The sequence below is a fragment of the Zonotrichia leucophrys genome, chromosome 8 (genome assembly GCF_028769735.1).
Source record: "Zonotrichia leucophrys gambelii isolate GWCS_2022_RI chromosome 8, RI_Zleu_2.0, whole genome shotgun sequence".
Taxonomy (NCBI): domain Eukaryota; kingdom Metazoa; phylum Chordata; class Aves; order Passeriformes; family Passerellidae; genus Zonotrichia; species Zonotrichia leucophrys.
The window spans coordinates 931,064-955,014 of NC_088178.1; the positions used below are offsets into that span (position 1 = coordinate 931,064).

General features: G+C 49.5%; 1 protein-coding gene across 2 annotated transcripts in view; it reads left to right on the forward strand.

Moving 5' to 3' along the window:
* Positions 1-6,587: 6,587 nt before the first annotated feature.
* NOTCH2 (notch receptor 2) overlaps positions 6,588-23,951 on the forward strand; it is a 96,045-nt gene continuing 78,681 nt past the window's right edge. For both annotated transcript variants that reach the window (XM_064720416.1, XM_064720418.1), the window contains exons 1-2: positions 6,588-6,709; positions 17,806-17,887. In XM_064720416.1, coding sequence (XP_064576486.1) covers positions 6,628-6,709; positions 17,806-17,887 — 164 coding nt within the window. In that variant the 5' untranslated portion in view covers positions 6,588-6,627. The remainder of the gene's footprint in view (positions 6,710-17,805; positions 17,888-23,951) is intronic.

The following is a 23,951-nucleotide window of genomic DNA, read 5'->3' on the forward strand; positions in this document are numbered from 1 at the left end:
GGCCTCCAGGGAACACCTTGCGGGCAATTGGAAACGCGGAGCCGCCTTTAGTCCCTCCAACAGGGTAGGGATGCTGCTGCTCCGTGCAAGGAGGTGTGAACAGCGTTTTGCTTTGCTGGGCTCTGCGCCTCCTGCGCAGCCGGGTGTGAGCTCGGGCAGAGGGGCGGAGAAGCCGCTGCCCTTTTCTCCGTGCGTTTCATGTCGGCTGCTCTCGGCTGGGAGGGTCCCAGGGGCTCGCTGCCGGGGGTGTGCGGTGGCCGGTCCTTGCTGGGGACAGTGGCCGGTCCCTGCCGGGGCTCGGGGGTCGCGGTGCCGGCAGGGCCGGAGCCGGCCCGGAGCTCTGCCTGCAGGTGGCAGTGCCTGCGCGGGGCTGGGGCGCGGTGCGGGGCTGCGGACACAAAGGGAGCTCCGCCTCAGGGCACCCCCAGCTCCTTGCCGTGCCCTGGCCATCCCCGTGAGGCCGGGGCTGTGCCTGCGAGGGCTCCCGGAGCAAGCGGGGCTCCCCGGCCTCATCGCACCGTGCAGCCGGGCCCCGTGGCTGGGACGACACTTCCTAGGCAGCGTTTGCCTGTCACCTCCCAGGCAGCGCCTTTCCCATCTCCATTCCTGCTTCTGAGGTCCCCCTGTGCTTCCAGAGGCTCTGAACAGCCTTTGTCCGCTGGGCATCCCCCAGTTGCTGCACCTGCTCACCCAGCCTGGCAGACACGAGGGGTTTTGTCCCGTGTGGGGCAGCACAGGGGAAGTGGCAGCAGAGCAAACTCCTGGTGGCTCTGTAGCACCTGAGCCCCTGCTTGGGTGGGTTTAGAGAGCAGAGCTGAGCTGAGCTCTCCCTTCTCCCTCCCACAGCGTGCCCATTGCCACTGGGGAAATATTGGCACGGGGTACAGGCAGAGTGCAAAAGAAAAAATGCCCGTGCAGGGTGTCTTGGGAGCTGCTCTGCTCACCGTGTGAGCACGGAGGTGAAAAGCTGCCAGTTTTGGCTGCTGACACCCCTCAGCTCAGGTCGGGGCACTCCTGGGTGTCTTTGTGCTGTTGGGGAGGACCATGCTTGCTGCAGGGAGCAGGGGCTGTGTACCCCACTGCCCACTGGGGTACACAGGTTTCCTCCCTGACTGACACAGCGAGAGCAGACAGGCAGAGCTGGTTCCCAGATGCTGCCAAACCTACCATGGGCGGGGCAGGAGTGCAGAGGAGGAGTGCAGCAGGATGGCAAAAGCTGGCTGGGTGCTCCAGCCACCGTGTCAGGTATAAACCAGGTCTCACCTGGCACAGGCTGTGGCCGCTCTCTGCACTGGCACCACTCTGGGACCAGGAGGGTTTTGGTTTCTCTGTTGACCTGGGCACCAGCTGCTTCTGCTTTGAAGCAGCTCCTTGCACTTGTAAACCCCATTTTTGAGTAGGCTTTGAGAAAGATCCAATTCCAGCATCTTTTTCTCTGGGATCCCATGGTTTCTGGAAGCTGTTTTGCCGTGGGTGAATGCCCCAGTGATATGAGGGGTTGTGCCTGCAGCACCTGCCCAGAGCACTCAACACCAGCGAAATGCTTGGACAGCAATGGCCAGGGTGGCAGGGCTTGAAGTTGAGCCTTTCAACACCTTGGTCCTTGTTCTCCTTCCCTGTGTGGCCAGTGTGAGCTGCCACAGCTCCGGAGGGCTCTGAATCCCACCAGGGCCAGGGAGGGATGTCCCACAGAACCGGGCTGAGGGCTCGGGAGGTCCCCTCTGCCCCTCACACTTTGCTGTGTCGCCTCAGTGTGACCTTTTGGAAAGGAGGATGTCGATTTTCTGCCACCCAAAAATGAAGGCTGTTCCGGGGGCGGGGTGCTGGGTTGGCAGCTGGCCGGGGACAGCTGATTGTGGGACCAGTCCTCCTCCAGTGCCCGAGCCAGTGCCACATCCTGCCCCAGAGCACCCGGAGCTGTGCCATCTCCCTGTCCCAGCGATGCAGCTGGGCTGGTCCTGAGCACTCAGCAAGCCCTGGGGCAGGACTTGGGACCCCTCACATTCTGTCCCTGTTGGTCACCCCAATCTGAGCTCTTTGAGGGTCGCTGAGCATCCTGCACTGGGGAGAGGTGGGGTTTGACTTCTCCCCAACAGATACCCTCCTGCCCTTCCTGCACTTCTGCCCCCTCTGCCCAGATGTATTCCTGGCTCTGCTTTCTCTGGATCAGCCGTGCCACCTCCCCTGCCCAGCCTGTCCCCTTCTCCCCCGCCTTGTGCAGAGTTTGGGTGCCCTGCAGGACTGCCCCGGGGTTTGCCCACAGCTCTGAGCCCTGCACAGCTCACACGGCTGCTCCCAGCTGCTGCATTCACGTCTGAGCTCACAAACCCACTGCAGGGGACAAAGCAGAAGTTGGGGAGTCCCTGCTCCCCTGCCCACCCCAGTGGGGCCGTGGGACCCGGCCACGAGGCTTTCCCAGGGCTCATTCATGCCTGCATGCAGCAACCCAGGGCAATTTTGGATCCTGCCACAGAAAACCCCTTGTGCTGTGCCCCAGCGTTCCGCAGAGGGACGATAAACCTGTTTCGTCTGTCCCTGCTTTTTCTCTGTTTTGTCTTTTCCTCTCCTCTTCACTCTGCAGAAGTTCTCCGGCCACCATAGCGCCCTCAGCTTCCCTGGCATGCTGCCATGCTCGCTGCAAACGGGATTCCCCAGCCCCACTGCAGCACAGCAACCCAACAGCAGCGCACCCTCCTCACCAGCCACAGCTGGGGCACCCCCGACTGGCAGCAGGGACAGGATTTGCATAGAAGAGCAGAACAAAATGTGCTTGCAGGAGCTACAGCAGCCCCAAATCCTATGTGCCGCAGACATCTTTTCATGAAAAATCCTTTCCTTAGGGTTTTTCCTCCTGAGAAGCTGGGAGACCTCAGGAACAAAATGTAAACATTTATTATCTGCTGCTGTGGAATGCAACAGGTGAATCTGTGATTGCTCTCGTGTGGTTGTTTCTAATTAATGGCCAATCACAGTCAGCTGGCTTGGACTCTGTCTGAGACAGAAACCTTTGTTATCATTCTTTCTTTTTCTTTTCTTAGCTAGCCTTCTGATGAAACCTTTTCTTCTATTCTTTTAGTATAGTTTTATTGTAATATATATCATAAAATAATAAATCAAGCCTTCTGAAACATGGAGTCAGATCCTCATCTCTTCCCTCATCCAAGAACCCTTGTGAACACCGTCAAACCTATGCACTGGGACCTGTGGTTCCTGAGCCTGGAGGCCCTGAGGTTTGTGTGATACCTCAGGACATTTACTGGGGTTTCATATTCTCCCCTTCAAGCCATGAGCCCCTTGCAGCCCCTTCCTTGAGCCACGGCCACACCATGGTGCCAGCGTCATTGCAGTGCTGGCTGTGACCCCCAGGGTGACCACAAATCCCTCTCCTGTTTCCACTGCTGCCCAGAGCCATTTTGGAGCTTAATGGCCACTCTGTAGGTCAGACCAACTTTGGTCAAAGCTGCGCAGCTCCATCTGCAATTTAAATCCTCCAGGGGCTGTAGAGCAGGCAGCTGAGGCAGAGGGTACAAATTCCCCTGGGATTAGCAGCACAGGGAACAGGGAGCCCAGAGCATTCCTGCAGGGCTTGGTGCAGGAATGCCTTTGCACTTCTCTGCTTCTTTTTAAGACAGGCTGGCTGGCAGGTAAGGTAATCGTGGCATAAGCCAAGTCATGTGGATGTTAAGAGTTTGCAGATGAGCCACAGGACAAGCTATTTGCAGCACAGGCACAAGGCTGCCAGCCCTGAGGATTTTGTTGGAAGCCTCTCTCCCTCCTGCTTTTCTTAAACCTCTTGGCTGCTGACATCTTGTAACTGTGAAACACCACCAGCTCCCATTTTAATGGGGTTCCAGCTTTCCTGATCACAAAGGAGAAAGCTGGAACATTTGACTCAAGAATGTTTGTCCTAAGGACCCCCAGATCAGGGCAGGCTGTCTGGGATAAAGGCAAAGTTTATCTGGGACAACATGTAAAACCAGGGATGCAAGGCAGGCATTGGGGTGTGGGCTGAGCTGGGGTCTGAATGCCTGAACCACCATCAATGCCACTGAAAATTACTGCAAGAAAACACAATTTATTCTGAGCAAGCCAATACAAAGCTGTTGAAATCAGCAGTTTCTCCAAGGAACCAGGCAGGACTGCATGAAACCTTGCAGAGCTCTCCACTTCCAGTGTCTTCTCTGGCTGGGGAGCTGGGGCTCAGGTGGTGTGTGCTAGGGCTGCATGAAGATGAAGCAACGCTCAAACACATTTCTAACTCCTCCTGAAGGATTTATTGCCTAACAACAGGATCATGAGGATAATGGGGAGCTAATTGAGGGACTTTGGCTTGGGGACACAGTGGGGCACCTGTCCCTGTCCCCTTTCTGCTCCGCTCTGTGCATTCCCTGCTGGCACAGGCAGCTCAGGGAAGCTTGGCCCTCACCTTCCTGACAGCAAAGTCCACTCTGTCCATCCAGATTCAGTCACTCCCAGCCTCTATCATGCAGAGGACCCACTGGTGGCTGCTCACAGCCCTTTTATCTCTCCAACAGAGCTGCCATGGGATGCTTTCTCCCACGAGCAGCTGAGTCCATGTGCACCATGAGAGCAGAGAGCAGAGCAATCAGCAGGTTCCCCAGAGCTGCAGCAGGGAAGCAAAGCCTTCCCTCTCCCTGGCTGGATTCTCCCACTGAGCCTCAGCTGCCAGCTGGAGCTGCTGGCTCCCAAGAGCTGTGCCAGGGAGGCCGTGGACCCTGTCCCTTGCTGGGGCTTGGAGGCTTTGCTCAGGCCAAGGGAAACAAAGTGGAGGATGAGCCACTTCAGGGTCAGGGGTGATAAGTAATGCTCAGCTCCGAGGGGAGCTGCAAGTGGCAGCTCTTGGTGAAACACCAGAATTCCTCCTGAGTTTGCACCCTGGGGGCCTGGCCTCCAGCTCAGCAGGTGAGGAGCTGCAGGGAGGGTGGTGGGCCAGGAGCAATCCCATGGAATGGCCATGGTGGCTGTGAGGCACAGCCGCCTGCCCACGAGCAGCTGCTGGAGCACAGAGGGAGGCTCTGGCAGCTGTGCAGGACGGAGGGGGACTTGCCAAGGGGTTACACTGGAATACCTGGAAAAATCATAATGGGGTTAGGGCACTGGCTGTCCAGCCCCACGCTTGGGAGGGACTCCAGATCTGGAGAATTACAAGGGGAAAACAGTGAGGTTTATTCATTGCCCCTCTCTCCCCCAGCCCCGGTACAATCCTGCCTTCACGGGCCAGGCTGCCGTGTCAGCACTGCACACAAAGGGCTCTCAGTCCTCGGAGCCCGAGCCAGGGCAGAAGGATTTTTAACGCTTTAAATGATAGCCGAGGACTGGGAGGGATCTTGGGGCTGAATCCAGCTGCTGTCCTCCTGAGACCTCTTGCGTGGGAACGCAGGTCTCCTCTCGGAGCAGCTGCGGGGGTGAGCCGTGGGGCAGTGAGCTGGTCCGTCTGTCCAGAAGCTCCCCTGCTCTCTGGGGTTTGGGATTTCCCATCCCGCTGGGCACAGCCCGGATCTGCTGCCTGCACCCCACATCTGGGCGAATGGCAGCGCAGTGTGGCAGCTGGAGCCACCCTGTCCTCTCCTGTTCCTGCCACCACCGCCACCACCCGGCTGGGGGACACCGTGTCCTGCCGCCCTCGCTCTCCACTGCCCACTCTTGCTGCCCTCCGCTCCCATCCCCACTGCCTCCCACCTTCCTTCCGTGACCCCCACGGTGCAGCTCTTCAGTCCCCATTGCCCTCATCGCCCCCATCCCCGGGACCAGCCTCGCTTCCCCATTCCCGGATCCATCCCCGGTCCATTCCCCGGTCCATCGTGGTCCATGCCTGCTCCATTCCGGGTCCATCCGAGCTCCATTCCCGGCTCCATCTCCTGTCCATCCCCACTCCATCCCCTCTCCATCCCTGCTCCATTCCCGCTCCATTCCACTCCATCCTCTCCATCCCCGCTCATCCCCGCTCCATCCCTCTCCATCCCGTCCATCCCGTTCCATCCCCACTCCATCCCCTCTCCATCCTGCTCCATCCCCTCTCCATCCTGCTCCATTCCCGCTCCATCCCTCTCGATCCCGATCCATCTCTCTTCATCCCCGCTCCATCTCTCTCCATCCCGCTCCATCCCCGCCCTATCCCCGCTCCATCCCGGGTCCATTCCCACTCCATCCCCGCTCCATCCCCGCTCCATCCCGCTCCATCCCCGCTCCATCCCGCTCCATCCCCTCTCCATCCCCGCTCCATCCCCGCTCCATTCCCGGTCCATTCCCACTCCATCCCTCTCGATCCCGCTCCATCCCCGCTCTAACCCGCTCCATCCCCACTCCATCCCCGCTCCATCCCGCTCCATCCCCGGGTCCATCCCTGCTCCACCCAGCTCCATTCCCGCTCCATCCCGGGTCATCCCTGCCCCACCAGTTCCATCCCGCTCCATCTCTCTCCATCCCCGCTCCATCCCCGCTCCCGCCCCTCGTTCCCGCTGTCGGGCGCCCCCTGCCGGCGGTCCGGGCGGGCGGGGCGGGGCGCGGCGGAGGAAGCGGGGGCGGCGCGCGCGGCCGTGTCCCTCCGCGCGGGGCGGGCGCCCAGATCCCTCCGCCGAGCCGGTGGCGGCGGGAGCGGCCGTGGCCATGGCCCGCGGAGCGGGGCCCGCGCTCGCCGCGCTGCTCGCCCTGGTGCTGGCCGTGCTCCGCCGCGCCGAGCCCGCCGCCGGTGAGTGCCGGGGGGCGCGGGTGGGTGGTGGGGGGAGGCTGCGGCGGGGCGCCGAGCGAGGGGCGGCGCGGGGGGCACCGGCCGCGCTCCGCCGCTCGCCTCCCCCGCGCTGCCGCCGGGGACGGGCACCCGCGGCCGGGTGACATCGCGCGGGGGGCCCGGCGCCGCCGCCGCCGCTTTGTGCAGCGGGGCGGGAGAGCGGGCGCGGGGGCGGCGGCGGCTGAGCCCCGTGGGAACGGCGCTGCCGGAGCCCCCGGAGCCGCCCCGCGCTGCCCGGCCGGGATGCGCCGGGCCCGGGGAGCGGGCTGCGGGACGGGCAGCGAACGGGAGGAGAGGGCGTGCGGGGCTCGGCGCTCCGCATACCTGCGCCGCGGAGCTTTGTGTGCGGGGACATTCCTGCACACGCTCGGGGAATCTCTGCCGCGCCTCCTCCTCCTCCTCCTCCCGCTGCTGCTGCGATAAAGCCATGTGTGCACATCTGAGGGAAGTGCCGCTTTTGGGCACTGTTCCCCTGCACGCTGGCGTTATGTGCGAGGCTTGTTCAGAGCCACAAGCGAGGGGATCTGGTGGAGACTGATCTCATGGCATTTGCACAGCTCCTGCTCCCGCAGTGAATCCTGCGCGGTCCTGCACCGCGTTAAAGCTGTCGAGGAGCAGCAGTCATTGATTGATTGTTGCGTGCCTTCTCATTCCTTCTTTTTGCTCTTGAGAGGTTAGGCTGCTCTTCAGATGACTTGAGAAGAGTGCAGCGATGGGAGAAAGTATTAGTGGAAGTCGTTTAGGGGTGAGCGAGCAAGACACTGGTATTTTCAGTACTTTTGTTGTTCAGTATGGTTTTGGAGTGGAAATTGTTGAATGTGGTGTTATAGCCACTTCTTGCTTGTTTGGATGCAGAATAGTTGGGTCAGTCAATCGATCTGTTTTGACTTTGAAATGGCCAGATTAAAAATGGTCAGTATTTGTCTCCTGGGAGAAATGTTGGGGTTTTTTCCAGTAATCCCCTCTGAAAGCCGATTTAGTTTTGCTAATATGTTGCAAGAAGGTGCTTGGAGTTTTAAGAAAAAGCTGTTTCACAAATGTGTTTTGGCTAGGCTTGTTCAAAAGGAGAATTAAAGGGTCTTTCAGGGGTAGGTGTCTCAGAAATATGCTTTTGTGGTAGCATGGACTTGTGGTGCATTGTAGCACCGTCATTTCTGGAAATGGCTTACCCAGTCCACTAAGATGGCAAAACACTAATTTTGCAAAGACTAAATGTCGTGTCCACTTAGTGAAACTGTACTTTCATAGGAACGATTTGGCAGCTTATTGCTGGCCCTTTCCCTGAGGGGCCGAGAGAAGCAGCTGTGGCATCACCTGTTGTCACTTGCCTGGCTACTCTCGCCTGAGGTCCTCCCATGCTGCCGAGATTTTTTGCCTTTGTGGGTGAAATCTCTTCCTGGTGCTGAACAAAGGCTGGTCGGCAGAGGTGACAAATCCAGGCTGAAAGTGACTCCTGTCCTTGTGAGATGCTGACCTGCATCTGCTCGGTATCGCTCCCTGGGAGTGGGAGCTGCGCCTTGAATTAATGGGAAAGGGAGAGATGAAGTCACCGAAAGGGTATTTTCGGGTGCACATTCAGCTGGCTTGATGCTCTTGTGCAAGAGAGGGCAGGTACCTGATGTCAGCCCTCTTGGTCAATAAAGAGGAGGCTCCTGGATGCGCGGAGCTCTTTGCTTTGCGCTGCTCAGCCCTGTCTCATCATGCAAGCGCCCTTGCTGCAGCAACTCGCTTTTCCAGTTTGGTTTTGCAAAGGGCTGCACTTGGAGGCGCAGTAAGCTGGGGTGGGGCAGCGACACCTGCGCTTTTGGTGAGGATCCTTACCCGATAATTGCTGTGAACCATTCCCGTCTCTTCTGGCCCGGCTGTCGAGCCCACCCTAATTACCCGCTGTCGTTAATTACCGCTGGTGCTGTGTCTCACCAGGCTGGCTGCCAGCCGTGTTTCGGACAGGTTACAATCCACCTTCAATCGGCGCTGTGCTGGCGTGGACTGCAGATTGAGGTCTTTGGTATTCACCCAGTGAAATTTGGAGGACTTCAGATAACGCTGACACTGCTTGATATGGATTTGCTCATGGGAGAGCAAGTTCGACTTGATTTTTTTGAAGTGTTGCCGTCTATCAAATTTGTTCTTATCAAAGATGCTGATTTAGACTTTCAAAAGGGAGCGTTATGAAAATCTGGCTCGCTCGCATCACTTCCTGCAGGGCATCACTTAGTCAGATTATAAATACGTGAAGATCCTCCTGCTCCTGTTCTCAGGACTTGAATCCTTGGGAAAGGAGGACTCACGCCTCTGGTGGCATTTGGCATTTGAATGTCTTTCAGTGGATGGGTTGGGTTTTTGTCAGCTTCCACAGCTACTTCCCTCCCTATTTTTTTTTTTTTTAATTATTTGGTGCTGTTGCAGTAAGTGGGTGATTCCTTCAGTAGATGCTGTTCGGGTTCTCCCATTTCCCAAACTGGTGTCTGTGCCACGGAGAGTATGGGTGGCTGCCTTTGAGCCCAGGACCAGGAGTAGATGGAAAAGCAGCAGCAGGACTCTGGCAGCTTGTTTCTGCTGGGAATCTATTTTACTCAGCATCAAACCCAAGCAGTTATTGTAACTGTGCATATAATACAGTAACTGTGCATTATCTCCAGGTGTAACATCGTTTCCTTAGAGTTTGTCCTCTTGGCCAATGGCTCTTCAGTGGAGCATGGGTACAGTGATGATTGTCACCCCTCCTTTGGGAAACCTTAGGGAAACAGCATCCACCTTATGGGAAAAAGAGCTTTCCTAAGCACGTGTTAGAAAGTAATTTTGTGGATTTTTTTTATGCCCTCAGTTTCTCTGAATTCGTTTTGGAATCGTCTCTCCAGCAGAAGTCGAGGGCTTGTCTAGGAGAAGTAGTGCTTGTATCATTCTGAGCAAGGTCATCTGAGATCTGCAGAAATAATCGTCTGTTCTGTTTAGAAAATAGTCTGTTCCTAGGGCACATGTCCTTTTTTTAGACTGCCATGGGGATGAAAAAAGAGCTTTGTATCTCAGAATGGCACGGGCGCCTGCTGTTTGTTCCATGCAGCAAGCAAGCCCTGCTCCCGCCCTGCTGCACTGCTCAGTGTTCATTTAGTCATAAAATTTAACATTTCTGCACGGGCACACATGCCCAGCCTTCACTTTAATTATAAAATTTAACATTTCTGCATTGGACCATGCCCAGTGTTCACTTTAATCATAAAGATTTCACATTTCTGCATGGACCTGCCTAGTGTTCACTTTAATTATAAAATTTAACATTTCTGCACAGGGACCATGCTTAGTGTTCACTTTAATTATAAAATTTAACATTTCTGCATGGGCACACATGATCAGTGTTCACTTTAATCATAAAGATTTCACATTTCTGCATGGGCACACATGCTCAGCCTTCACTTTAATGATAAAATTTAACATTTCTGCATGGGGACCATGCCCAGTGTTCACTTTAATGATAAAATTTAACATTTCTGTATGGGCACACATGCTCAGCCTTCACTTTAGTAAAGTTAACATTTCTGCACGAGCACACATGCTCAGTGTTCACTTTAGTAAAGTTTTAGCATTTCTGCACGGGCATACATGCTCAGCTTTCACTTTAATGATAAAATTTAACATTTCTGCACTGCTCAGCCTTCACTTTAGTAATAAAGATTCACATTTCTGCAGGACCATGCTCAGTGTCACTTTAATGATAAAATTTAACATTTCTGCACGGGGACCATGCTCAGTGTTCACTTTAATAATAAAATTTAACATTTCTGCACTGCTTAGCCTTCACTTTAGTAATAAAGACTTCACATTTCTGCACGGGCACACATGCTCAGCCTTCACTTTAATTATAAAATTTAACATTTCTGCATGGGCACCATGCCCAGTGTTCACTTTAATAATAAAATTTAACATTTCTGCACGGGCACACATGCCCAGTGTTCACTTTATTATTAAAAATTTCACATTTCTGCATGGGCACCTTGCTCAGTGTTCACTTTAATGATAAAATTTAACATTTCTGCATGGGGACCATGCCCAGTGTTCACTTTAATCATAAAGATTTCACATTTCTGTACGGAGACCATGCTCAGCCTTCACTTTAATGATAAAATTTAACATTTCTGTATGGGCACACATGCTCAGCCTTCACTTTAATCATAAAGATTTCACATTTCTGCATGGGCACACATGCTCAGTGTTCACTTTAATGATAAAATTTAACATTTCTGCATGGGGACCATGCTCAGTGTTCACTTTAATGATAAAATTTAGCATTTCTGCACGGGCACACATGCTCAGTGTTCACTTTGCTATTAAAGTTTTAACATTTGTGCATGGGCACGCATGCTCAGTGTTCACTTTATTAATAAACATTTCATATTTCTGCACAGGCACAGATGCTCAGCCTTCTTTTTAGTAAAGTTTTAACATTTGTGCATGGCCACACATGCTCAGCTTTCACTTTAATAATAAAAATTTCACATTTCTGCACGGGCACAGATGCTCAGTGTTCACTTTAGTAAAGTTTTAGCATTTCTGCATGGGGACCATGCTCAGTGTTCACTTTAATAATAAAATTTAACATTTCTGCACTGCTCAGCCTTCACTTTAGTAATAAAGATTTCACATTTCTGCACGGGAGCCATGCTCAGTGTTCACTTTAATGATAAAATTTAACATTTCTGCATGGGCACATGTGCTCAGTGTTCACTTTAATAATAAAATTTAACATTTCTGCACTGCTTAGCCTTCACTTTAGTAATAAAGACTTCACATTTCTGTACGGAGACCAGGCTCAGTGTTCACTTTAATGATAAAATTTAACATTTCTGTATGGGCACACATGCTCAGCCTTCACTTTAGTAGTAAAATTTAACATTTCTGCACGGGCACGCATGCTCAGTGTTCACTTTAATGATAAAATTTAACATTTCTGCATGGGCACCATGCTCAGTGTTCACTTTAATGATAAAATTTAGCATTTCTGCACGGGCACACATGCTCAGCGTTCACTTTAATAAAGATTTGGTGCTGCAGAATGACGGAACACTTGGGAGAAGAGGCGAGCATGGCTCCCGCCTGCCAGATTGCCATGGAAACACCAATACCTCTTCAGCTCTTTAATTGCCTTCCCTACATTTTTTTTGTTGAAAACTTTTTTTTTTTTTTTTTTTTTCCCTCCTAACTAAGTGCTTTATGTTGCAGTTCTGGATTTTAGGCATTTTGGCTTTGTTTGGAAAACTGCAAATGGGGGAAGGCAGAGGACAGTAGGGGAGATGGAGAGCACGGTGACTGACAGTCTTTCAAACTGTGCTCCAAGTTCATCCTAAATTCAGTTTCTGTTACAATGGGAGTTTTTATCTATAGTTTTTCAGCAGCAGCAGTGTCACATGAACTGTAGCTGCATCTGATATACGTATCAGTGTTCCTGCAGCTTCCTGGGCCTGAGACCCCAAGGATGAAAGAATTCAACCATACCTGTGAATCTACAGAATGGTTCCCAGCTCTGTTCTTAGGAGGGTTAGTTAGTAGCTTTTGCTGGAGTTTGGAAAAGAGATTTGAACCAGATGATGGCAGGGCATGAGGTTCTGCATGTCCAAGAGCTTTGTGTAGTCAGATTGGCTCTTGGCATCCTCAAATTAAAAAAACAACCAAACCAAAACCGATTAATTTCTTCATGTTTACAGGCTTGTTCTTCTGAAATTCACTTAAATGTGTTTCTTTTCAGAATTTTTTGCACTTGTCTCGAGTGTTAGTGAAGGAAACCGGTTTAGATATTAAATTTTTCTCTCCCAAAAGGTGTCAGGTGTTGGTTGAGTGCCTTCACACTTCTCTGAGCTCTGCTTTGCTTCTCAGTTGATGAGTCTTGCATTATCCAATTGATTTCAGGCTTTTGTGTGTAAAAACAGGGAGATGTCTTAATCTGATTAAAGCAATTCACTTTGCAGACTGTTTCCATGCCCTGTAGACAAGCTTTGTCTTTAACTACTACCCTCAGTGTGTGAAGTGCTAACTGGTCAGCTTGTTTAAATTCCCCAAATGTTAATGGTTTCTAAATCTGAGCTGGGCATGAGGCTTTGCTGCTTTTTCACAGGGAAGATTTTTACCAGTTTGCTTCCTTCCCCCTGCATGTGCCTGCCATAGGAAAAAAAGAAAAAGCTATTTTCCTATTTTCAGCTAGCTGGTATTTACTAGTGGTTTCTTCCCTGCTATACAATCTCACTGGAGCTGTAATCTCTTGAGGTTAGTGAGCAGCGTAATTAGTCCTTTGTGGTTTTCCTCCAAAATTTGGTTATCTTTGGGTATTCTCCCCATATGCACGGTGCTGCTTACTCCTTACCAGCCCTTCCCAGCAGTTGTGTGCTGTGCTGCTGTGGAATTTTGTCCCTTTCTGCTCAGGGAGGACCATCCTGCAGAACGTACCTCGTGTTTCAGCATTAACCGCGTTCTTCACGCTCTGTTTTTCCTGAAGGGAGCCAGCAGCTGTCTTTCCCTCCCCTGGAATTTGAGACCCCCTTGGTTTGTTGTGTGGCTGGTGCTGATGGCCGTGCTCCTCTGAGCTGATCCACCTCTGTGGAGCAGCCCTGAGCTGGGATTTTCCATGCCTCGTCTTGTGTTGCTGTTGTTCGAGGGCTCCAAATCCTTTTTCCTCCTCTCCCTTCACACACAATGGGTAGCACAGCCTGATTCTCGTGAATCTCAGTCGAGACAGAAAGTTCACTGCCTGCATAAAGGTTGTAGGAACCTATTTTGAACTTTACTTTCTGTCTAGTCTTAAATGTGTTTTTAGCTTGACTTTTTTTCCTACGTTCAAGTAGGTTGTTTTCCACCCACTCCCACAAGAAAGCTTTTGAACCTATGGGCAAGCTTTAACCATGTGGGACAAAGGTCTGGGCTCTGATTCTGAGTTTCTATGAACATAATGAAGCATTTATGGGCAGAAGGAGGAGAGAGGCACATGCAGTGTCCTCCCTGGAGAAAGCTGTACCAGCAGCTCAGCTGTGTGCTCTGCCAGGACATCACTCTCCCCTTACTTTAAATAAAACCTTTGGCCAGAGCCTGCACCTCCTGAAATGCAGGATAATCAACCACAGAGCTACAGGAAATCAGCTTTATAATGTCTTTCTCACAGCATTAATTGTTTTGGTATTTTTCAAATCTATTTCTGTTTGACTTTCTCTGAACTTGTGGGCAAGGAGTTTATTGGCATTACTTTCCTTTGGGTAGTTAGAACAAAGCCCTTTCAGACTTGCTCTGGTTATGGCTCGAGTTCCCTATAGCAAAGTTCTCTCAAAAGCTGAACTCTGACACAGCTTCTGATCTTAATCCTGCGCTATTTCTTTTAAATTTATAGCCCAGAAAATATTTGAATTTATAGTCGGCAGATGACGTGTGGAAACCAAATCACAACATCCAGAAAATCTTGGCGTCGTAAAGAACACTGAGGCAGAAACAAAACTCTTCTTTCCCCCCTAGATTTTAACTGTCTCTTTAGCCAAAAAGAAAAATTAAATCTAGTCATAATTGTGCCCCAGTTGTGGCTTCAGATTTGGATGTCGAAAATTCCAGCGTTCCCTACAGCGTGTATTGTGCTCGTTTTACAGCAGTGGTTATCTGCTTGTGGAAAATGGTCTTGGTGGGATGTGAAATGCCAGGTTAGGGTTTGCATCTCAGTGCAGGCAAGGGTTGGTGTGGACTCCAGGCTGGGTCTGTTCATCTTTCCAGCACTCAGGAGCCCTTTCCTGAGAATCCTTCAGCCTTGGCTGCAGTGACTGCTGGAAATTGGGTGCTCCTTTCTGGCATGGCCTGCCCTCTCCAGGAGAAACCAGTCTTTTCAAATTATTATTATTATTATTATTATTTCAAATATTGTCTTCCCAATATCCCTGTGATGTGCCTAAAATTCACGAGGCTAACCTACCTTCTGGCAGGCCAGAAAACCACCAACAAGCCAGCGTTTCTGTTTGTGTTAAACACAGAAGAAAACTGTCAAAAGCAGCTGTCAGAGCCTTGACAATGTGCTGATGCTGTCTATATATGGCTTCTAGAAAAGTGGCTTTATCTTTTCGAGGCAAGGCTGCCTTCTCTCATGCTGTACACACCAGAGTATTCCCAGCTCACACAGTGCTTGCAGCAAAACAAGCTTTTTGTGCTGGCTGAGGTAGGAGGTAGTTTCTGGCACTTTCCACTCTTGATCTCAACATGGTAGAGTAGCAGAGAAGTAGCTTTTGAAGTGATTTGTGTTGAAATGCCTTGGTTTTGCATGTGTTGTGAAATTTTTATGAAAGATATAGTGAAATACAGGAAGGCAGTGCTTTGTGCACAGAAATGCTAATTTTACTGTGAGAACTGTAGTCTTCTATTTCCCTTGTGATTTCTTTTTTTTTCCAAGAGAAGTCACATGACTCTATACTTATTTTAATATAGAATATGGCTACATTTACATTCATTTCAGTTGTAGTTGCATTTCAAAGCACGTCTATTCAGTCTAAAGCTGAAAAAGTACGAAGTATTTTTGTGTTTGTTTTCTTAGCTTCTTTCACTTCTGAATTACTATAGAGAAAATATATCCCATTGTCTCAGTGAAAGAACTCTAAAGGCTGGTAGTAGTTTTATAACCTGCTAAACAGCAGTTCAAGGTGGGAATAATTTGTCAAAAACCCCAGGAAAATTAATCATTACTTTGCCAAAGCCTCTCTGCTGTGTCTGTATTTGCCTCTAGCAAACCAAGTTGGAATCCTTGGTTGGGATCCTCCTTGCTGTGACCCCTCCAGGCTCCTGTTCCCCTCTGTGTGCCTGTGCTGGGAGGTGTTTTTGGCCAAGTGCTGGTTAAGCTTTTACCATGTGGGTTACAAAATCAACTGGCCGCTCAGTTCTCACTGGGGACGCGGGCACTCGACGAGATTACAAAATTGTGTTTGAAAGCGCGAGCACAAAAGAAATAATCCTCTGAGTATTTGCTTCACTGGCTCGATTGGTGCGAGAAGAATGGAAATTCAAGGTGCTGGGGTGGGAATCCCAAGGCTGGTTCCCCTCCTGGCTCTCTGCAGGGTGGCACAGCTCGCTTTAACCCACGCTGGGGAGCCCTGGGTGGGTGGTGGGAATCCCTGAATCCCAGCACTTTCCTTTGGCCACAGAGCATTTTCTCTTGGACACGGTGCAACCCAGCCCTGCTAACTGGAGCCAATCTTTGCTGTGAGCACAAGCTGCTGCCGTGGTAGACAGCAGCAGATGAGGTTTGGAGTCAGAGCCGGTTAAATGGGACAGAAATGGTCAGACAGGTGCAAGTGAGCCCTGCCTGCTGTGGGGAATGCCGTGCACAATCCCTGGCACTGTTTCTGTCGCTTGGTAACCCTGACCTGGGGGTTATCTCAGAGGGGCTCAGAGTGGAATTTTGTTCATTTCCTGAGAGCTCTGCAGAAGCAGCGCCATCCAAGTGCCCCTTTTTCAGAAATTGAGTTAACAGCAGCGAGCATGCTTGTGTTGTGGGAAACACTGATACTCTTCCCGGGGATCTGGGTTGAATTTAGCTGTATTCTCTGTAGGGATTGCAAGTGAAACGTTCCTATAGTGCCTCGTAGTGCGTGTGACCTGGTTATGTGCTCAGGGTTATTGAGAAATAACACTTCAAGCCCTGGACTGCAGAAGCAGAGTCTGTTCCAAGCTGTCCAGTTGCTGGACTGAATTTGCTGGGGTTGCAGGGAGAGCTTAGTGGGGCTGCTGTGTTAACTCTTCCCAGCCCCATTCCTTGGTCACCAGCACATCAACCTCAGGGGTGGTTTGCACCAGTTCTCCCTGATGCCCCTTGCTGAGTTTGTATTGAAAATTTAGTACCACTTGAGGAGAGGAAAACCATCTTTATTTCAAAAAAAGGAGGGGAGGCAGTCAGGTCTCCAACAGCTGGCTGACAAGTGGGCAGTTTGAGTGGTTGGATGTTATTGATGTCTTTTGGTGCCTTTAATTAAGCTAAATGGTTTCCCAAATGCAATAAGGTTGTGGAAAGGGGGTCCCTAAAGGCATGGAAGGGTGTGAGGTTGGGGCCAGGAGACAGAACTGGAGGCTGGGAAGAGCTTGTGATTTCTGGTCTGTGGATAAGCTCAGCACAGGACCCAGCTGACGTGGTTCTGAGAGCTTTATCTGGTAGTTTGGTGCTATTCAAATGGCAGGCTGTGGTCTGGGTGGAACGGCTCGATTTTTGTGGTTCCAAAAGAGTTCCCATCCTTCTGGTCACGTTGGAGTGCTGCTTCAGGTCCCTGTGAAGGGAAGAGCACCTGCCAGAGCTGGAGGTTCCATCAGGACAGACCTCACTAGAGCTTCCTGTAGACTTGGGTACAAACTGGCTGGCCCTGAGCTGTGTCATGCACAATGCCTTTTTAAAAACACAGCAGCAAAAACGTCAGGTGTGAGTTACAGAGCATCTCCTTAGAAATACCAAAAACTCTCTGCTGAAAGCTGTCAGCTGCTCTGGTGGTTTCCATTTATTTGCCAACACGATCCTGCCTGAAGGCAGAGGGCCACAGCAGTACCCGTTGCAGCAAATTCTGGGTTGCTGGTGATAATCAGCAGGTCAGCTCATGAGGGACAGATGCCCCTGTTTCAGTGCCAGGTACCCCTAGAGACAATAAAAAAGAAGAAAAGAATTTGAGACAAAGTATTCCAGAAGAGGGCTTAGGAGTAGCTGCTTTGTATTTCAGTCCAGAATTTTGATCAGAAAGTGGTAACTGAGGACACTTAACCCAGAGTATGCAGGTGCCAACATGAGTGTCTTTGGAGCTTGCTGAAATTGCTGCTCACTTTGCTTTGAAAACCCACCTTCAAGAAATTCTGGAAAGATTTGGTTGCCTGATGAGCAAATCTGTGTTTGATTCTTTTTTCAGTCTGGCTCTTTTGATGCTGCCAGAGATGAAATTCAGCCATGTGATAGTGTCTTTGTTTTTGTTCCAGTCCTATAAAGTTTTCACTCCCCTGAGTACGCTAATGAAGCTTTGGCCTGACATGTATTGTAGCTATGGGTTTGATGGTTGTTTTCTTTTCTTTTCTTTCAGCTCTGCAGTGTATGGATGACTCCAAGCCATGTGTTAATGAGGGAAAGTGCATTCCATATCAAAATGGTACAGGATATTGCAAGTAAGTTGGTTTCATTTCTAATCAATTTAATTACCCATTTTCTTTCCTTCAGGATCTTAGCTAGAAAGGAAATGTGATTTTTTGAGATTTTTCTTAAAGGGGTTCTTTCAGCATAACAGTTTTAGCACAGTTGGTGTTTCTTTATAATGGATTAATTCTTGTGTGCTAGCTTTTTGTAATGTAGGAGATCTGGGATTCTTGTTCAGGATTTGGGTTTGGATTTTGTCAGTTGGATTTCTTTGCACCAGGTTGGGAACTGAGGCCAAACCCATCGTAGAGGTAAACTCTGTACCTTGTTTCCAGACCCACAAGCTAAGTTGAAACTTGCTCTCCATCTTAATAGCTCACTTTACTTCATAGAGCTCCAGCCTCAATTTAAATATTTTTGAGGTTTTTCAGAGCTATTCTCCACTCTGAAGTGTGCCAATTCCCTTCTACTGCTTGAGAGCAAGTAATACATGTGAGTTGCTAAAACACACTAACAACCACCCCCCAACCAAATATCCACATTTGTTTGCATCTTGTAAATTGATTTTGGTAAATGCTGACACCCATCTTCACTTTGTTGCTGCATGGGAAGCTCATCAGCAGGAGCTCTGGCAGGGTGTGTGTTATCTGGAAAACATCACGTCTATTTAAATGCAGTTCACCTTTCAAACTGCAGTACTGAGATTTTTTTTTTTTAATAAAGTGCTGTTTTGCCAAAAAAAAAAAAAAGAATCCTCTTTGTTTGGTTGGGTTAATTTACTACGTCTGCAGTAACCAGATTATTTTCTAGAGCTTGTTTACTTCATCAGTTCAAGTTGTGTCATTTTCTAGCATGCTAAGGCATTATCTTAGTGCCAGCATTCTTGAAATATTAGTGAATTTTCTCCTGTTGATTTGGCTTGGCTAACACAGAGTTATGCTCCTCACACTTCTTTACACTTCCATCTCCCCTAACCACAACCTTTAATTCTCCATTAATGTGGTACACAGAGCTTGATGTACTGAAATTGCACCTGTGACACACAAAGGGGAAATCATAATCTCATTGGAGGCTCTCCTCAGGTTCAGATCAATACCTGATGTGCAGAAAGGCCACAGAAAAGCAAATATGTAACTTGTTATTCCCTGTAAGTTTCTTCTAAAATTTCTAACTGTTGCTGGTTCCTATTTCTTTCCTTTCCAGGCTTTTATATTGATGTCAGCTTAAAAGAGAGCAGGGACTTTTCCTGCTTTTCACTTCTATTTTTGAGACTGAAACAAGAAATAGGTGTCTTCTGTAGGTCTTTCTGGTGTGTCCTTAAGCATGTTAGTCTGGAGCCAAAGTATGTAGGTCACAATAAAGGTAACAAGCAAGACTGCTATTGATGTTGGTGCTGCTTTTACCTTCCTCAGGACATTTTCTCCAGCTTGCATGTTCCTCTTAGCCGTGTCTTAGCAATTGTTTTTTACAGCCTCTGTTGGTTCATCTGATTAACTCTGCGCTGTTTGTGGTGCAGTCCAGATCTTGACGCATTTCCCTCATTACAATGGCAGCTTTGACCAGTGTTACATTTTTTTTTTTAGCACACATTTACAATAATAATCATGCCTTCCTCCTTGTTGTGCAAAGTGTTCTTGCTGATTTAAACCTACCCCTCCTTCAAGAAACAGCTCAGCTCCTTTGCAGGTGCTGTATTAACTGGAAAGGCTAACAAAGAGCTGTATACAGAGATTACTAAGTGCCTTTTAGTTCTGGCTCAAGAACACATTTTTGCAGAAAGGAAGGAACAAAGTAGCAAAACCCACCTCAATTGTGGAGCTTCTACCTTCAGCAAGCTGATTCTTAGCATCCTGTTTTGGTTTTGACTTTTTTTTTTCTTTCCTGCACTATGAGGAACTCTGAATAGGGGAACTTTCTCTCCGGTTTAGTAACCTAAATGACTTTCTGAATTTTTGATGGTTGTGAGAGTAAAAATGTTTTGCTCAGGAAAGTGAATTTATTACTAAAGCAAGTGGCTTGGCTTCTAAGCCTGCAGGATCTCTCAATGATTAGCAGCATCTCCACCCCTTCCACTTCTTGAAGTTATCTGCAGTACTTCCTTTGCTGGGCAATAAGTTATTATAGCTGGCTCTCTTCCTCTTTCTGTGTCTCCCCTTGGCTGAGCTGTTTGTTGTAGTGTGTGGTCAGGCCATCCCGTCAGTCTTGCTGTCTCCTAGGTGAGCTGCTGAGGGAGAGCCTGCCTCAGCAATAACCAAATGCGATAAGATATGAGTAAGCACTGATAACAAAACACCTAGTCTGGGTATTTGCCCAGCAGTGGATGGCAGCATGCTGCTGAAGCAGCTTCCTTTGAACACCCTGTAGCATCTCCTCCATTAAAAAGGAAAGCTGGTTTTCTGCTGAGAAACCTTCGTGGTGTGTGTCTGGCATCTGTTATGGGAACAGTGAGTGTGACCCCTGTAAGGAAGCTGGGGTTGAGCTTTATCAGATTGCTGCTGTGAGTGCCCTTTAAGCAGCTCTGTTCCCCTGGTGACGCTGCTGGCCCAGGCTGTCCTTCTGTGGCACTGCTCACAAAGTTACTGCCCTCCTCTGACCTTGGTTTTATATTTAGAAAATTACACATTCCTGTGTTTGCATCTTCCAGAGACAGGATTTTTTTGGTGTGTGAGAGCTCTTTTCTGCACTCATTCAGTGACTCTCATGGCGAGGATGCAGGCTTGATCCACAGAATATCTGTATCTGCAGCAGTACTGGAGGGGACCTTCCAAGCTTTCTTGGTCCTGCTGTGACAAAAGGCAGGTTCAGTTTGGAGTTTGGCTTTGCTCTGCACTGTCATGGGTGGGGTTTTTTCCCCCCAAAGCCTCTCTAGGCAGCCTTTTACACACTGCAGTGTCAAACACGAAGGAACCTTCTTGTATCCTCTGATATCCAAGGAGAAGCGGGGTACCAGTTCCTCGTTGCTCCATGCTGATTGTGACCATCACAGCAAAGCCATTTCTTGTCTCCCTGCTGCTGGGTGACTGGGAAGCAGTGGTGGGAAGAGCCCATGGGCAGAGCTGTGATCTTGCAGCGTTTCTGCAGCTGCAGCAGGCTGGGGAGGAAGGTGTGGGCACAGGGAGCTGCTTCCAGGACAAGCAGAGCAGAGATTTTGGCATGGCTGTTTTCTGAGCGCGAGGATCTGCTCCCTGCACGTGGGTGCAGGATGGGGCAGTGCCTCTGCTGGGAATGGGGCAGGGCCCAGGAGCACAGAGTCTCCTGACTGAGATTTCCCCATGTTCCATGGCTGTGGCCTCTCCCAGCTTCCCACCCAGTGGCAGGGAGCAGGAGCTGTGCCAGGGGAGAAGCAGAAGTGGGGAGGGAGTTGCCATAGGGGTGCTGCAAGGTTTAGGGCTTTGCTGCTTCTTGTGCTTGGCAGGCTTTGAGGACTGAATTTCTGACCTTAGGACTGTTGCAATTTGTGTATCCAGAAGGGATAGCTGTACCTCTGTGAAACCAAGAGCTGCTTTAACACTGAGGGCTTCTGTTACTCCTGATGGTGTAAAACACCTCAGAGCTGTGCTCAGTCAAATGGGGACGTGGAGTGCCAAAAGAACAGTCTCCTGCAGCACATCCCAAGCTGCCAGGGTTTGCACAGCTTTGTGTGCCCCTGTCTATTCAGTTAGCAGCATTTCTCCCGCTGTGTGCTGAAGTTTGTGCACCTTTTCCATAGCATGATGCAGTTTCTGTGTAGACTGGCAGCAGGAGGACCTCCAAAAAATGCTAAACTCAAAGCAGCAATGGCATGGCAGTAAGGGGCTCCTGTCCTAATTCCAGCTGACAGTAACTTCAACTCCCTTGCAAGGTTTTTGGCCTACCTTTCCTTGAAGATGGACCTTCATAAATGAATTTTAACTTGGATTTAAGAGGACTTCTGGGGCTGAAGGCAAGATCCAGGAACACAGAACTGCTTCTGAGACTGCATCTGATATCTGCTTGGGATCTGTCTCCAGAGACTAATCACTTCTAGGCTAGTGAATGGGGAATACCCATAGGAGACCTTGTAGCAGGATGAGGTCTGAGAGTTTTCCAGAAGAGGCTAAATGCAGAAGTTGAGAAGTTGTCCCTTTCTGAGAATGGTCTGCCCTTTTCTGTTTCCTTCTGTCTCCTTTCAGAAGTTAAAGGAGACCCTTGAGACTAGAGCAGAGGAAAAAGGGGAGAGTACAGCACAGCTAGCTAAGATTCTGGGAACAGAGCAGTGATTTTCAGTCACGGTTTTTTATTGTGAGTTACCTGTGCCCACCAAAAGCTCTTCAGAGCTCTGATGGATGGAAAAAGCTGAATGTGTTCAGAGTGTGGCTGCTGCACTGTGGAGTGGCTCTGTGCAGGGGCACTTTGTGGGCTGGGAACAATGGCTGAGTGCTGCTGTAAAGGCAGGCAGGGCAGGGAGGCCGTCCCATCCCAGCGCTCGCACTCAGGGTATGACGCACAAACGCCTTGAGACATGGGAAGGAGCGTTTGTAAAGCGAACCAGAGAATCCTGTTCTGCCTCCTGAGGGGAGGTGTAGGTGTGGGAGTCAGAGCCCGGGAGCCACAGGGAAGTCTGGTTAAGATCTGTAACAGAATAGCCGGGACCCTTCTCGCCTCAGCCATCAGAGGGAATTTTTCAGCCTCTTCGATGAAGCATCTTCCAATCAAAGAGGAGGAGAGTTGGGGTGGAGGGGGAGAGGCAGGGCTACGAGGAAATGCTTCCCTTTGCCTGTTAAATTAAAACCATCTGCTTTCTTCTGTGCATCTCCAGATGATATCATGGGCCTGAGTAGAAAACTCCCATGAAAATCAAACATCTGGAAGTCTGGTTAGAATTGTCTATAAGGTGCATTTGAAGAGGCTGTCTCATGAATGTGCCCAGGCAGACACAGTACAGCAGATGAGGGAGTTTTTCCAACAGACCAGACATATTTTCCACAAGTCTATTGGAAGCAGGAGAGAGCTAAGATTTGGAAGGTAACTTTGGTGTAGTTCTGTGGCAGAAGAACCAAAAGCACGGCTTTTGTGGGTCTTCTGCTCTGATTTGCAGCGTTAGGTTGTTAGAGCGAATGCAGCTCTCTGGGTTTGTGGATACTTCAGATTTGGATAAATACCTTTGTTTTGTTTCTGCGTCTCTTGTTTAGCTCCATGAGAGCCTGAGCTAAGGCAAATGCAGGCTGGAGCTGAAAGGGAGGAGGGGAAAAAAAAAAAAGGCTGAGCTCTAAAGTATTTGTGCTGGAAAGTAGCCCAGAGAGAGTAAAGGAGAAGCTTTAATTAGAAGCAGCTGCATAGCTGATGCAGCCCACAGGACATTTTCCCATTTCAACCTCTCTCTAGCTTTCAGAAATCATGATTTGAATTAAGCTGTATGTGAAATTTGTTCTTAAAAGATTAAATTCCTGTTGAAGTAGGCTGAGAGACCTCATGTGCTTCCAGAAAGTGCCAGAACAAACTTCATCTTCCTGTTTCTTTTTCTGAGTGTTAAATGGAAAACTGAGGAGAAACAGTGGCTTTTATTTGGAAAAGATTTGGTTTCCTGTTCTGATCATGTCATTTGGAGCTGACACAAGCTGCTACAATTTTAAGCTGCTCTGTAGACAAGTGGGGTTTTTTTTCCTCTCTTAAGAGAACTTGAAAGAGTAGGTTGGGATGAGAGCAGAGCAGGGGTGGTGGGAAGCTGGAGCTGCTGTTGGGTTTAATCATATCCTATAAAAAAGTCTGGACTTAGACTGCATGTTTTCAGTGTTTGCCTCTGTTCTTAGAGAAATTGTGTGGTGCCCAACATGAATCAGGAGCAAATATTTGCAGTTTTGTCTACACCAGCATTTAGAGCTAAATTACTAGTATTTGTGCCTAGAAATGTTTTTGACAGGAGACGTGGTTGAAAGTCTGGACTGTAGGTTTTTTGTTCTTTAACATTCAAAAAGGATTGCACTGAATTGCTGGAGGGCAAAGTTGCATCACTCTGTGACCAGGCACTTCTCCAGGAGGAGAACAAAATGGTTGGTACAAGGGCCAGGGATACCTGACCTACCTTCTTTCCATGGGCTGGCGTGTTCCTCTGTCCAGATGAAAAGAGCTGAAGTCAAA